This window comes from Anarrhichthys ocellatus, unplaced genomic scaffold (genome assembly GCF_004355925.1).
Source record: "Anarrhichthys ocellatus isolate YVR2014 unplaced genomic scaffold, GSC_Weel_1.0 scaffold1, whole genome shotgun sequence".
Lineage (NCBI taxonomy): Eukaryota > Metazoa > Chordata > Actinopteri > Perciformes > Anarhichadidae > Anarrhichthys > Anarrhichthys ocellatus.
In genome coordinates this window covers 7,316,807-7,332,894 of record NW_022280031.1, presented here as the reverse complement: position 1 = coordinate 7,332,894, position 16,088 = coordinate 7,316,807, and the positions used below count along the sequence as shown (strand labels likewise).

The 16,088-nt window shown below is 40.1% G+C and overlaps 2 protein-coding genes across 2 annotated transcripts; both read right to left on the bottom strand.

The window, feature by feature from the left end:
• Positions 1-10: 10 nt before the first annotated feature.
• Positions 11-3,854, bottom strand: LOC116386937 (mitochondrial intermembrane space import and assembly protein 40-like). Its single transcript, XM_031853547.1, has 3 exons — positions 3,663-3,854; positions 2,724-2,822; positions 11-2,616 (listed from the first exon to the last, which is right to left on the bottom strand). The coding sequence occupies exons 1-3, from the start codon at positions 3,682-3,684 to the stop codon at positions 2,258-2,260; spliced, it is 480 nt and encodes a 159-aa protein (XP_031709407.1). The 5' UTR covers positions 3,685-3,854; the 3' UTR covers positions 11-2,257.
• Positions 3,855-4,687: 833 nt separating this feature from the next.
• sec61a1a (SEC61 translocon subunit alpha 1a) lies at positions 4,688-10,642 on the bottom strand. Its single transcript, XM_031853487.1, has 12 exons — positions 10,536-10,642; positions 9,834-9,901; positions 9,679-9,744; positions 9,014-9,092; positions 8,795-8,926; positions 8,590-8,699; positions 7,815-7,968; positions 7,559-7,719; positions 7,235-7,432; positions 6,685-6,876; positions 6,517-6,593; positions 4,688-5,746 (listed from the first exon to the last, which is right to left on the bottom strand). Exons 1-12 carry the CDS (start codon positions 10,540-10,542, stop codon positions 5,560-5,562), a joined length of 1,431 nt encoding a protein of 476 aa, XP_031709347.1. The 5' UTR covers positions 10,543-10,642; the 3' UTR covers positions 4,688-5,559.
• Positions 10,643-16,088: the final 5,446 nt, after the last annotated feature.

Genomic DNA, 16,088 nt, shown 5'->3' with positions numbered 1-16,088 from the left:
GAGCAAAAACCTGAACAGAGTTCACGCTGGAGATTGAAGGCAGCTTTCACCCTCACTGCAAACCGTCCACTATGGAGACAAAGACGCTGTACTTGTGAAGATTTGAGGGCGATGTCTCATTGGCTTTTCGGTCGTCTTTGCCCTTCACAATCCACCAATGGTGCAGCACGGACTAAATAAAGCGGTGTTTGGTAATTATTGATCCCTGAGGGAGTTTGAAGTGGCGCATGCTTCAGTGGACAAACACCGTCACCGGCCTCTGACCCCTGATGCCCGAGTGCGTTTCACAACCTTTGGACAGGTCAACAACCGTTATATAGATGTATGTTATTTAACTGATCTCATGTAAAAATGCACATTTACAGCTCAATAATATCAGACTTTTGATGAGGTCCAGTGGGTGCATGTTTAGCCTAATAATGTAATTATAAAGACAATGGGAAATGCGTTAAAGAGAATTGTCCTCCCAGAAAGTACAATAGCTAGCGTCCTCATTCTAATTTTTCAGCAACTAACGTAGTCTATATTTTGTACCTGCGAGGGTGGAAAGTACAAACTAAATAACAGAGGGCTTAATAATATTTACTTCATTAATACACTGCACCTCTGAAATACTTGATCTTTGCTGATTCAAGTCACTGGTAGAGATCAAACAATGCATTTGGAGATTCTTTGGAGTGTTTTCTTAATTCTGAATGAATTAATTGAAACTATACTTCAAAGGTAGTAATGATAATAAAGCAAAGAGTTTCTTGTGTATCTCAACTCAAAGTTACCCTCTGCTATAGCTGCATGAGTTAAAACATGTGGTCTTTATGACAGAGTAGACTTGCATTATGGCGAGTTCAGAAAAAGGTCGTTATTGCAACATCAGATACTTTTTTATAATGTTTATTCTAAAACTTTAAACAACAATTTACTGTATTCCCGTGTTGGACACGGTTGAGTTCAGCTGAGGTAAAAGTTTTAAATCTGGTTATAGATCAGCAGAAGAAATGCTCAAGACTAGAACTGTAGAAATGTAAGGTAGTCTTCAGTACATTCTTCATGCCTCTGTGAATTTAGCAGTTATTTGTTTGTTAGCTTACTAATATAAACTTTGAGTCAAAGTCTAATCTGAAAATAAACTTTGTAGAACACATAACGTACATGTAAAACGCACATCGCAAGAAGATAGCAGATACGAGAGAATGTAAATGTAAAGGGTGTGTATGTTTTTACTGTTATCTTCAAATTCAGAGTGAATCACAACGGGAACGTTAAACCATCTTGACTTGAGACAAGGAAATACACTGAGCTGAGTCTTCTAGGCTCTTGATTGTTTTAGATTCTTTAATCTTGTTTTGCTTCAACACTAAAGATATTTTTTTCATTGATAGCATTGAATTAGTTTTACAAAAGTATAAGCCCATCTTAAATAAATAGAATTAATGTCCAACCTCAAGCACACATATCTACTCTGTAAATCACATGTAGGCTACTCTGCGCTACCGTTTGTGTCTGTGGACAGATTTCGTTGCAACCGTGCAAGATTCAGTCAAGAAACTTTATAGATGTGTAGTTGATCGAAGGCCCAATCCCAATGTCCACCTACGGCCTTAAGCCATGAACCTTCAGGGACTTAACTGATGTCACCTGGTAAATGGAGCGTGAGAGGTTCCAAGGGCTTGAAATGGTGTAAATACAAATGGGAATTATGGGATTTATTTTATATCTTTTACTGCCTGATTTGAACATCCTTCAGGCTCTTGCCTTGCGAGATGAGAAGTAATAGTCAAATAATCTATTATGTTTCTGTGTAAATTTAAAATGTCCGGTTGAACAGCCATGTGCTGTCCTCTTTGTCTACCTTTTGTTTTGTTTTACGCCTCTGGGCTTCCCCTGCAGAAATAGAGACTTATGGAAAGTGTGAATAAAGGACTAAAAATGTTTGCAAGTGAGCTCTCAAACACTTAAAGGTTTGACGGTGGGACAATCCTACACCCTCACAGACTTTGCAGGAAAGAGCCTCAAAGTCTGCGAGTGTGGACGTTGGGATTGGGCCAAAATCAAAGTCAAGTTTGAAGATGGGCCTGGTCCGATCAAGTTTACACCCCTGGACGTGTGTGTGTGTGTGTGTGTGCCCCACTGGCACCGGCTCAGCCATTGCCGTGTTGGGAACCGTGTGAAGGCAATCCCTCAATCATATGTATGCTCTGAATTTTGGAATTAAGCACCTTTAAAGCCTTTGGGCTCACGCTGCCATCGAGGCTCATCATTAACTTTCCACTGAGCCCTCTGTGTTGGGTTGTGTAGTTTCAGAGTCTTGCTTGGTGGCAGATGTTGAGTTTGCACCTGACGTTTCTGCAGATGCAGAGTCTTGTGAGGTCTGCTTCGTTTCTGACGATTGTTCTTGTTCTTGCACCTTCTCATCTTCTTGTGGATAGAGCTCCGGGTATTGCTGCATACACTCCTGCATTGCCCTGAACTGCTCCAGGCATTCAGAACCCTTCACCTCCTCCTTACTGTAGTGGAAACAGGAGAAGGCATCCTTAAAATCAGTCCCACAGGGTCCACTGGCCACCCCACCTAGACAGGGGCAGTTCCAGTTTATCTCCCCACTGGGAAGAATCAGACCTAGGATGAGAGAGAGGAGAGGTTTAAATTAATACACAGGTTGTAATTTTGCCTTTTTCAAACAAGTCTGATAACCGGGCCCTCTTGGTAGTTTCACTGTTCCTCACCTTGTTCCTCATATGGGTCATTAGGATCTTCCTCTACGAGCTCGGCACTGCTGGGCGTTGCATGATCCTCTTTGGTGACGAAGATAATTCGGTCTTTACCTGTTGTGAAACATGTGGAAAGACAACTCAAACAAACAGATCAGAGATAAGAACTGCGGCACCGAATCCAAACCAAAGGCAAAGGTCGATGCCGAGGTAGAACTTTAGAATGTTACTGTCTGACCCAGATGAAGCTAGTTTTAACTCCTTCATATGAAGTTAGGTATTTTAATCCAATTGTTCCCAACTTTGATGTCGGGCGCACTACACATGACAGGATGCCCAAAATAAACACAGCTTTTTGTGAGGGGCCACCAGCCAAAAATAAGATTCAATGTATTGTGTATGCGTATTATATGTAGCTAATGTCTACCTGCAAAGTAGTGTCTATGTCGATGTAAGAAGTACAATAGAGTCTATAGTTGTCAAATACTTGTAATGATGTAAGAAGTACAATAGAGTCTATACTTGTCAAATACTTGTAATGATGTAAGAAGTACAACATAGCAGTATAAAGCAGCATGTACCTCAAAATCGTACTTAATGGATTACTTGAGCAAATGTACTGAATTGGTTTCCACCACTAGACCAGATGTCCACCGACACCATGACAGTGAAGATGTTTTAAAGATGAAGACCTCGACGTATAGTGACAACAATGACTCAAGGTGTAAGGAAAGGACTCAAGGTGACACCACAGTGTGAGTCATTGAAAGAACCCTAACAGTCCTGTTCACTCATGATGTGTCAGGTACAGATTTTAACAGTCCTGGTTCTCATCGTCACAAGAGGCCTGTTATTATACTTTTAACAACTGGGTAAAACAATTCTCATTCAGACTACAATCAACTCCAGGGTTAGCTTTCCAGATAGGTTAGCCGGTTAGCACGTCGTGCTTACCTTCCTCTCTGACCGAGCTCATGTCTTCACGCTGGGACAGACAGAATTCCTCTTCTTCAAACCCACAGCTCCAAGGACAACGACTCTTTTCTGACACGCAACGCAGCACATGAAGATGGCAGAAGTTTTAGTGCAGCAACAGCTAGCTTGTTTCATAACCATCTACTGCAGCCTCTTCATGAGCGTGTGGTCTTCTTCTTCTTCTCTTTGCCTATTTCCGGTAGCGCAGACGCTCTGTGGCGCTTTGCTGCCACCAACAGTTCATAACATGACATGCACATTCCGCTCAATGGTTCGAGGGATTTCTCACAAGCAAAGGATTTCTTTCCCCTCTAACTTTCTGATAAAATTGTATTTCTATTCCATTTCTCTGTAAAATAAATACAATATACCACCCTTATAAAGGAGGATTAATGAGATATCTAGAAGGAAATGTCTCCTTCTTCTCACACTTGAGAGTTCACACTTTAATACACTGATTTACTTACAATAACCCTGCAACAAATACCTGTTTGATCCTTATATATAATTGTATAATTAATTATTTTTAATTTTAGTGCTGGGAGATTGGGATAAGTCATGTTGCCATAATAATAACAAAATCTCTTTATACATCTTGAAAGGGAAATTTACCAACATGTATCGAGTTGGATAAACTCATTTTGTTCAGTCAAACGTCTCTGTGGTGATTTACTCACATAAAATTCTAAAGTACTGTAGATCACAGTATATGGAATGGCAATCCATATGTGAAGGGGATATTTAATTGACCAGCCAGTAGCTACATCATGTCCTCCTACAAAACACACTCCAATGTAGCTGTTAGAAGTGTTTATTACTGTAATTACTATGGGCATCCTTAGGTGGAAGCTGATACATAGTTGGATGACTTTATAGTGATAATATAAAATAGGTCTTCATAAGATATGATTATTAATGTACAATATGTTCACAAACACTTAAATACACCTCAGCAGAGTCAGAATACTAAGCCTTTTCCAACAAAAAAGGTTTTATTGAGAATGTTTGTTCTGAAATGCATTTATTTTTTACATATTCAAAAGATTGTATTTTACACAAATTCAAAGTTATTCAATGAATGGCCTATGTACAGGAAATCATAATTTTTTTTCAGGTGTGGAAAAAGCGATTAAAGCAAGTATGCCGAGAGCAGACAATTAAAAAAACAAAACAAATAAATCTTAGAAAGTGGGGCACAAAAATGAATGTGACACTGCAGCTCCCTAGGAATGCCATACATTAAAACAGCGACAGGTGGACTTCCAATGTGAGCTCCACATCCTCTTACAAGATTCTGTTCAAACAACAGCTATAACACAGGGTCACAAATCAGGAAAAAGACAGTACTTGACTCAGCGTTTTACAGTTAAGCGTCTGTTCCACACCTTCACTTAAGTGGCAGGTTGATGAAAAAATAAAATAAAGCTGAAAGTAAAAGTATAAACTAAGATAACACCAAGCAGAACATTGAGTACATTTCAGCACACAGCAGGCAGTTGACCTCCACCATCCGTGTCGAGTATGCCGGCATACTGAAGCACTCCGTCAGTCTGAAAAAAGGACCGAACTCCTGCAGGACTTTATCTCATACAAAAAAATGAAGCCTTTAAAATTCATTTTGGGAAACTATAGTCTCACGTCAGTTAGAAAATCAGATGAAGTACAACTGAGATGTCGGTCTTTGTGTTGCTTTGGAAGATTCAAGGCGGGAGCTGTGCAGCCCCTCCACCTCGTAAAGGTCCAATTTAAGCAGAGATCCCTCAGTCATCCTGAAAGTGGAGCGCTGGCGTTGCAGGAGCTTCTCATAGATGTAAAATGAATGCAAAGTTGGTGATCCTAATAAAAGTTGGTAAAGGGTGGGAGGATATTGGCTTTTCTAAAAGAGCAGAGCCCCCATGCTGCCTACTTCACTTTGTTCTTTCACAAAGATCTCAAAGTACTGATAGATGATGGTGACGGCCAACAGGATACCGGTGCCGGAGCCAATGGCTCCGAGAAAGTCAGCCATTACTGATAAACCACCGATGCACAGTCCACCGAAGGCAGCGGCAGTAGGAATGTACCTACAACACAAAACGGGGAGATTGAGATTAATACGCAGAATTTCAACTCAGTGTTTCAGCAGAATGGTATATATTCAAATACATTAACCATGATTATAAAGTAGCAAAGAGTTAGATGAGAAGTGTTGCATATTGACGATGCACACCCGAGTTTGCAGTCAATTGAGGAAATCTTCAACAATAACAAAAAGGTAGTCATATCCTTGAACTGCTGCCCTACTTTAAATTACTTCAGTATCTTGGGGATTGATATTTCTTGCACTCCATCAAGGTATGAAACTTTTCATTTTTTGGGTGGAATAGCATTTACAAGGACACAAAACATTTTAACAAAAAAGAGAAATCACACAGTGATGGGATTGAATCTGTGTCAAAAGGATTAGAACGTGAGCATAGGCTTAAGCATGGAAGTTCATTATGTGTAACGAAATAATCTCAATTTAAAACGAAAACTCTAAATGTTACAGTTTAGACCAACAAGTAGAGGCCAGCTCCCTGTATCAATCCCTCTGTACGCAAAACAAATGAATGAATAAATAAATAGACTATAAAGGAAGGTACGGTGAAATATGATGTCAATGAGTTGCTTTAATTAAAAGATGGGAGTTATTGGCTTGTTAGTGACAAAAACATTAGTTCATGTAAATTCATAATAAGGGGTTCTATCTATTCTATCTGATAAACGTGTTCAATGTATGGTTTGGGCAGATGATTAGGTATGTAAAAGATCAGCAAGAGAGATGTGTAAAAGAAAAGGTTTTTGATTTTACCTGTTCAGTTCATGGACCATTGAGGTTTCTCTGTGTCCTCTCATCACCATCTGCTGCTCCTTCAGCTGTTTTGCCACCTGGATGAAAGTGAAGAACAGAATGTTAAAACACAGAGTGTTTTAAATAAAACTCATAGCACCCACCTGCCCGAAAGTGGCTACAACTTACATCTTTCGCAGAGGAGCCTGAGACTTCAATCCAGGTCTTGGAGAAAAAGGCACATGATCCAAGCATGAAGACAATGTAGATGCATGCATGGACCGGGTCATCAAGGACAGAGCCAAAGGATTCAGGGGGAGAGAAGTAGTAACAGAGCCCACCTACAGGGTAGGCCCGGGCTGGACCACTCGTCGTGGCATCCTGCAGACACGAGAGAAGAATACAAGCTTAATGAAATGCTCTAGCACCTTGAGTAACACTTAAGTACAATGTGGCGGCACCATGTCTAACACAGGCATGCAAAAAACTTTCATAACTACATGTGTGACTGTACACTGTTATTCTTTACAAATACTCCAGTAGTGCAATTGTCAAAGACAGACAAGTCCTCCTGCTCGGGACTGAAGTAGCGTTTGCAACTTTGGTAAATGATATTAATTAGATAAATACGGAACAGTTTGCATGCCTGCTGAAAATGTCAGAGTAAACATTCGGAGGCTTGTTCTTAGAATAAAGCTTGACAAATTGAAGGCAAATGTTTGATCAAGTGTATACTTACAGACCAAGTACCAAGCAGGTTAACCAGGAAGTTGCCACTGAAACGTGTGGAGAGCATCTGGGAGATAACATACAAGTTTGAGACCAAGGCAGACTGCAGGATGATGGGGATGTTGGAGGTGTAGAAGAGCTTGATGGGGTAGGTGTTGTATTGTCCACGGTAGCGAGCCGACTTGATGGGCAGATCAACTCTGAAGCCCTGTTAGAGGAGGTGAATGTGTGAGCAAAACATTCATTGTTCACATTCCCCAACTTCATTATCCATTAGGAATTCCTGTAATAACCTTTGAGAAAAGTTGCATGTTAAGAGAGGCCAGAGACTCACCTGGAAGTATATCACTACAGCAAAGACGAATACTGTGGCAATGAGGTTCATGAGGTTGGGCAGGTTCCCTCTGTAGAAAGCTTCTCTCAGAGCTCGCACTTTGTCCGTACGAGTGGCCAGCAGATGGAACAGCGCAATGATTGCTCCCTCAAACTCTGTACCTAGAAACAGAAACAGTCACAAGTACAGTGTCAGACACAATTTACATTTATCAATCAAAACCACATATTCACAGAGCAACGTGTGGATTTCTTACCTCTTCCGGTGTTCACAGTGGTGGGGCTGAAGGCCTTCCAGACGATCGTCTCACAGATGTTGGTGGCAATGAAAAGCGAGATCCCTGAACCAAGACCATAACCCTTTTGGAGCAACTCATCCAGCAGCAGCACGATCAGCCCAGCCACAAACAGCTGAGGAAGAACAGACGCAGAGACAGTCAGCTAAAGAAATTAAATTGTTCACTTTGCAATGAATTCACTTTTCTTTGGAGGGTCCAAGCTGTTTATTCTGACTATGCAAGTTATACCTCTGCATTTCCTTAACTGAACCTAATAAAAGCCTGAGCCGCCGGAGTATTATTTACTTTGTGAACTCAATTAATGTAAACAAACCTGTAGGTCATGTAATTCTAATAATGAAAAATTACTATTTGAATTGTATTAGTTGACATAATGATATGTTTCTGCAAGATACTCTGACACGACCTCGATGCACATCTTGCACTTCAGTGAGATTGCAGTTTAACTCCCTTTAATTGAAGGAGAATTATATGATCGCTATTGACTAGTTTAAGTGTCAACATCAAAGCGAGGGATTTGTCTACGATAATAAATCACCAATATGTGAGGAATACTATAAGAGGGGACACAAAAGACAATCTAAAGACCCCGGAGAAGAAACAATCTGCATGAGTTTGTTCTATAATATTATACATATTTTCGTTTTAAGTATATAATGAAAGACAGTTTTGATGATAAAGTAAATATTTTTAGTCAAAGTACACAATTGTTATAGAAAATTCCCATTCGTACCTGAATGATGATGAGCAGACAGATTCCTGCACCCATCTCAGAGGGATCGCCATACATGCCGGTCATCACATATACGATGGCCTGGCCGATGGTGATGATCATTCCAAATACTGAAAAACATTAAGAGTTGTAAGACAATTTATGGACATACTTATAGATACCAACCATATGTTCACAGACGACCAAGTGCTGAGAGTTTACTTACATTTCTGAGCTCCATTGAAGAGGGCTCTGTCCTTTGGTGTGTCTCCAACCTCAATGATCTTAGCTCCAGCAAGCAGCTGCATGATCAGGCCTGAGGTGACAATAGGCGAGATACCCAGCTCCATCAGGGTACCTGGAGGGAGATATTCAAGTTAGGATATACCAACGACAGAACAGACACACATTGGCTCTATTACTCAGTTATTAGCAGGACAAATACCTCTGTTTGAGGCCAGGATAACTCTCATCCAGTAGAATGGATCTGCAGAGTCTGACGACATGATGCCAAAGAGGGGGATCTGCAGGAAAACAGTGAGAGAGTGCTGTTGTTTGCACTGTTAACGCTGTTAGCATTGTTAGCTACGAGCAACTGGCTTAGCCGTGTTTAGAGCCATTGAGAGACAGTAGCTAGGCTCTCAATTTTGTGTTTAGCACCTTTAAAGTGTGAATTTAAAAGCACCAGTCATTCTCTTGTTGCAAGGATATGATTAGTTTTGATGGGCAGTTGTCAAATTTCTATATACATAATAATAAAAAAAACAGATAGATAGATAGACAGACCGACCACTGGTCTAAATTTAAAAAAATGGTGGTTCATTAGGAGGCTATATGGTATTGTAAGTGCCAAATAAACTACAAAATTTATTTACACCAAAAAAAAAAATGCTGCATACTGGGACCAGTTGTACTCGCTTTATAATAATAATTTTGTCCTCAGACCAAATTGTCCTAAACAAAGTCAGTGAGTGCAAGTGATTGTATTGTACGATTTACATTTTCTTTACTACATTTTTGCAAGATAATACAAATAAAATCATGTGAATTAGCACATCTGTTTTGATTAGCTGAGAAACAACTAAGACAGGACTTAATTGTGACACATACCTGGCAACAAACCAGGAAGATGAAGAGAGTGATGGCAGTCCATAGTACCTTCTCTCGGAACTGGATCTGTTAGACAATGACAATATGAGCATATCTATAACAAATATCTGGGGTTTTTATTGCCAAAAGCAAATGTTCTAATAAACGTAACAGACCTTTCGTTCGGGTTTCTGGATCTCTGGCAGCACTGCACAGAATGGCTTTATCACCTCCAAGAATTTGACTGGAAACAAGAAAATGATGTGTTAATGTGAGCTATGTGGGAATAATAGCTGGTCACCAGTGGGACGTGGCAGTGAATGGAGGGCGGACTCAAGACACACTTGACAATAACCTAACGTATACCAAACAGATTTATGTAGATTTATGCATCACTGTGTGTCTATCTATGTTCTTAATATCACTGCTACGTGCTTCTTATTCGGCCAATGGTTTAGGATCAGCAGGCTGAAGATAACACCGGTTGTGTTATGCGTCGTCATCACTAGACTGTCAATGTCTTTGAATGAGTGGCTAGCACGTTAGCTTGGAAGATGTTCCTGCCGACAAAAAAAAACCCACCGTGACGGTTCTAAAATCTCAATCCAAGCAGGAAATGCAGCTTTCACAAACATTGTCCGCCTGTTTATTTGAATCTACCAACAATTTCCCATCGCAGAAGTCTCTCAATAGTACAAAAGCAACTGCCAACTAGCTAGCTGTTAGCAGCGTATGCTAGCCTGCTACCAATGCCAAGCGCTAATACCGTTAGCTAACTGAGCTAAGTTGAACAAAACAGTTAAAACTATATTTGGGGTGTTACTACACAGACTATAGGTAACAGTCTCATACAACTCGTGTGCCAAAGTCATACTCACTGCCCATGATGTCCCAACTGTCCTCCTACTTGCTCCTTTACTGTGTAAATCTAACCAGACTGAAACTTACTACTGACTGAGCCACCGGGGGGGAGGAGGAGGAGGAGGAGGGGAAATTTAAGAGACACGTCACCATTACGGACACGAAGAACAACGATTTAAAGAACCAGCCTCTTCCGTTCGACTGCAAACATGTTACTTTTTAGAGTTACAGGATAGAACACATAGTCAACTTAATCAGTAAATAACAACAATGTATTTTTTTGATATACTTCTTTACTTTGAATGCAGGAACTGTATCATCATTTTCACACAGTATTCCTACATTTGCTTACAGTAAGTGGAGGATCTGAGGACTGTTCCTCCCTGCATGGACACATTCATGTCTCCACCAGAGAGCAGCAGTGACCTGAAAATGATCTCTGGTCTAGTTCAGGAAATGCAGGCTGGTGAAGACAGTTTGACAGACACGGAGTTTCTCTCATACCAGACTGTTAATAAAGTCAGAACCACAAACGCATGAAGGGGTGCACAAAATAACAAAATGACAGGAGCACTTGACAATGTCAATAAATGCCATGCAAAAGCCCTGCAATGAATCTTTTATTTGTAAAGATTATCATGTGACATAAATTATTGTTTTTGAGAGAAGGTGATTGGTGTCAAATATTATTAAGAGTTATACAACAATATAAACTTTGCACCAACAGCCGAAGAAGCAGCAGAGACAGCAGTGTGATATTATGTCCTACAGATGTCTCACTGTATCTCTGAGCCCTCTTTATTTGAAATGTGTTTATGATTTGAAGATTTGCTTGAAGTACCTTCCTTTATTTTTGTCTTTCTATCTTTCTTGCTTTGGAGAATGCAGTAAACAAGGACCGAGTATCAGTCAGCAGGATGTCGTAAAAAGTTGCCGAAGCATTTCTCATAGTTGAAAGAGGATGACGGCACACACAGCAGATAAAGAGCTCAGTCTTCCTCTCTCCTCTTCCTCTTCCACTCCCTGAAAACAGAGTGCCCATAGTGTTGGGGCACCAGGGAAAAGACAAGGTAGAGGCTCCTCCAACTGAATAAAGCTGCAGCTAAGGCTTTGTCTGTTGATAGACGGGGTCTTCATTCGATTCTTACACTGCAGGACTCAGGTGTGGTGAGAGCAGTGTACAGGTCTCTGCATACTCTCCAGAAACTCACTGATGCCCAGAGTAAAGTATTCAGAGCATTTACTTAAGTAAAAGTAGCAATACGACAATATAAATTTACTCTACTACACGTAAAAGTCCTGTATTCAAAAACTTAAGTAAAAAGTAGCATTATCAGCATACTTAACTAAATTATTTTCATTAAGCATCAAAAGTAAAAGTACTCATAATGCAGAAAAACTGTGATGGCCAGTTTTACTATTATTAATTATATTTGTGGAGTCATAATAATGCGACATAAATATGTATGTTGGATTTTACTGCTGTAGATGTTTAAGGTGGTGGTAATTTTAAATACTTCATATACTGTTTAGAGACATATCGATAGATAAACGGATATACTTACTTTAACTCCGGGGGGAAGCTGTCATGTCACAGCAGCAGTACACAAACAAAACTACACACGACCAAAAACACAAGTACTAACTAGAGTTAAAAGTAAAAAGCAAATACGAATTAATTAATAATAAAGCAATACTTTGTGTATACTTTTTGTGCATTTATAAAATGTGTGAGTTGTTGTAAGGTGCACACCTTAATCCTTCAGTATTTCAGTTAATTTAAACGTAACTTGTAACTGGAGCTGTCAGTCAAATGTAGTGAAGTAAAAAATACAATATTTGCCTCTGAGATAAAGTGGAGTAAAGTTGAAAAAGATGGAAATACTCACGTAAAGTACAAACCCCTTAAATTTGTACTTAAGTAGAGTACTTGATTAAATTAACTTAGTTACATCCCTCCACTGCTGGTGCCATTTCTGGAGAATATTTCATCATGTCATACCTGAAACCAATTCTTCACATTTTGAAGACATCAACTCAAGGAGCAAACACAGAACTGGCCCCAGGCTACACAGTTAATACCGATACGTTCCAGTCAAACTGCATAGGAGTCCCTGGTCATCACTAGAGTGACTGAGTAAAGGGAAAATATGGTGCAGTTAAAGTAAGACTCAAGACGTCTAAATGAGACCAAAAGTTTGTATAGGTAAAGATATTTTTTATAGTATCTCTTTTTCCTATTGACTCTTGCTGAGATGAGAAGATAGATACTCTCATGTCTTAGCTGTAAGGCTACAGCAGACGGTCCGCTTTGCACAACAATGACTGGAAACATGGGGAAACAACTAGCCTGGCTCTGCTGGCAACTAGTGGACACTTACATAACCCCTTGTAAAACAGCCAATTGTTGTTTGTTGTGTTTGTTCTTTGACAGATAAACAAACAAGATACAATGTGTTGATTATTTAGCTTTAGAGGTGTTTTAAGCTGCTGGCACCAGTTTCAAACTGAACGAACAGATATAAAAGTGGCATCTTTTCTTTTAACTATCAGGGAGAAAGTGAATAGACAAAACAACATATTTTTCCACAATCTCTTAACTTTAAGTAATGTCAACGTTACTGACAGCCACATATCTCAAGTTATACACAATATAATTCTTCTCTTTGCCAGTGTGCACATGGACATATACAAATGTTACTTGGCAGCTGGCGTTGCACAAGAGTCTTTGACTTGCTGTAACATGAAGAAATGTTGAATTCCTTTAACTGTTAAGATTGTTCTTTAACTCTCCAGCCCTTTATTATTCCTCACATTCATTTCATCATTTGTTTTGTCCCGGAGAGTTCACTCTCCGCTGATGCAAGAGACGAGTGTTTCACTCTCTTGTTCTGTACACCAGTTAACACTCTCCATCGAAACCAGGTCACTCATCACACACTCAATCTCTCTTCCCATTAGCGAGATCAAAAGACCCACTTTCACCACTAACTTGAACAATTTTGTGAGTGTTTGAATTGTTTCATTAAACGCAAATCTATGTGTAAACCAGAGTATCACGCCTGTAGATTACTGGGTCGTCAAGGACTTTGGAAAGACCACTATCTGATGTTTACAGTGACAGGAGAATATTATGTTCTCTGCCACCTCCCTGGATTGTCCATTAGGTTCTTGTAAGGGATGGGGGTGACAGTGGATACATAAGCAAGGGTGGGAGTACAGAGTCACAAGATCACCATGAGACGGAGCAGAGTGAGTCACTCTCTACTCAGCTTTCTCATCCAGCTTCTCCTGTCTGTCTGCTTCCACTATGGAAAAACTGTACCAAACTGGTCTGTCAAGAGAAACTTCTTTAGACTGCTCTGCCTCTACATCTCTCTCTCTGTCCTCTTAATTAATCCTTGAATGACTGATTTAAGGTGGATTGTTTGCGTTCACTGGTGGCTCACTGTTGACGTGAGCCACCAGTGAGTCGACTCTGACGTGAGTCGACTCTGATGTTTGAGCAGCATTCACTGCTGTGATTCAGATGCTCTGATCTCTTGGCGACCCACAGCATACTGATACTCTACCATAACATTCATAAAGTATATCTGTTGTACAAGAGGTCAGGGGTTACGGTCGGTGGGTTGTAACTGGTGGATTTAAATGTGATCCAGCAGACAGAAGAACATTGTTTCCTCGACCTCATGCACGAGGTTACATAAACTTTCACAGATCAGAGAACTATAACTCCTCCCAGCAGATATTTTCTCACACAGCATTAGTGGGTTAATGAAGAACAGCCGGCTCTTCGGCTTTATATAATCGGGTGGACTTGTTACATCAAATATGGAGGAAAAAACTCTTTAAAGCTGGCAATCTCAATATTATCCATACAGTACAGCTGTTTCCTGTATATCCTAATCTAGAAAGCTAAAACACAGCTACGCTTAGTCTACAACTTACCGGTTATGTGGGACTGTAGCTTTGAGCTAAATGCTAACATCATGTTAAAATGCTCACAATGACAATGTTTGCATGCTGATGTTTACCAGGTATAATGTTTATCCTGATCACGTCTTAGTTTAGCATGTTAGCATGCTACAATTTGATAATTAACACTAAACATGAGGCACAGCTGAGACGGATGGAAATTTCATTAGTTCAGGTTTATGGTCATAATCTAAAGTATTGGGCAAATTATTTTTTTACCTGATGAAGCAGCTCGATGAAAATACAATCACTAAAGTTATTACATCCAGAGGGGGACATGAACCTCTGGACAAAATGCTAATCCATCCAATTGATGTTGAGATATGTCATTGAACACATTGCCAAGAGAAGACAACTCTACCTGAAAAGAATATTTCTAAAGTATCGCTCGAAACAATACCACACATAATGAAGACCTACTTTGTCTTTTAAAAGCAATACAATTCCTCCGAGAGTGATAAATGAGCCACCATGACATGAAAGCATTGTCAGAGTTCACTTCTATAACCTTTATTACAGTAATCAAAAGGAATCCAGCTACAGAGGCCTTTTCATTGAAACTTCCTCCGCCCACATACAGACACACTCACTTGTTATAATCCATCTATCGGCTCTGCAATTACTTCATGGAAAAAGTCTGGTGTCACGTCATGTATGAAGTGGAAAATGTATGTGAGGAGGATTAATGCAGCTATGTTTTAAAGAGCAGAGAACCGAAAAAATCCCACCGGCATGAGAATGTGGTGCGAGTGACAAGTCACAACATAACCCTGCAAGAGTTAACCGTGCTTAACTGGACTGTAATCATTACTGGACTTAATCCAGATTATTCCAGACTACTAAACGTACACTCATAGCCTTCTTTGCCTGTCTTGTCCCGTCTGGGTTATTTTTAGCACACATACTCGCACACTTCACTGCGGTTGATGCAGGGAGAATGAGTGTGCATGTGCTCTGATGTGGGTTCAAATATCTTTCTACGTCTTGTCGGGTGGTTCAACTGCTCGATAAAGGTCTCACATGCTCTCACACTTACTCACGCTCATATTTAGTGCTCAGAAATATCAACTGCTAAAATCAGGCTCAAAGCTTCAGCAACACGCACATCCCTCTTCTTTACCTCTAAGAGCCTCTCTGTCCTTGTGTTGACTGACTTGAATGTTATTCACTTCATCTAACTATTTAACTAGCAATTAGAACATACAGACAGGTGACAAAATTAACGTAAAACCTGAATAATTTAGTGGAGAAACATAACACAAATACTTCCATGCATGTGTTCTGCATGATACAGTGACGTATACTTGACATCAATTCATGCTCAAGATTGAAAGAGGAAAAGACCAAAGGGACTTTGTAATGTGGTGAATTGTGGTGACGCTTCACAAAGAATGAGTGACTGACCTGGCACCTGTATTCAGCTCTATCTCATCTATACAGGCCTGAACGCTTGGCCCCTACAGGGAGGAGTGTCGGACATTTGCCTGGCATGATTCGGGTACACCTGTCACTGCACTTATCACCCATCTCTACAAATATGTGAAGTACACTTTGTGACGCTGTTCAACAGACAACAGACTCCTGAGGATTTGGTG

Coding starts and splice junctions, on each gene's coding strand:
- LOC116386937 (XM_031853547.1), bottom strand. CDS start 3,684: ATGAGCTCGGTCAGAGAGGAAG. Junction 2,823..3,662: donor GAGCTCGGTCAGAGAGGAAG/GTAAGCACGACG, acceptor GTTTCACAACAG/GTAAAGACCGAATTATCTTC. Junction 2,617..2,723: donor TGACCCATATGAGGAACAAG/GTGAGGAACAGT, acceptor CTCTCATCCTAG/GTCTGATTCTTCCCAGTGGG.
- sec61a1a (XM_031853487.1), bottom strand. Junction 7,969..8,589: donor GTCTGCTCATCATCATTCAG/GTACGAATGGGA, acceptor GTTCTTCCTCAG/CTGTTTGTGGCTGGGCTGAT. Junction 7,433..7,558: donor CTGTAGTGATATACTTCCAG/GTGAGTCTCTGG, acceptor CTCCTCTAACAG/GGCTTCAGAGTTGATCTGCC.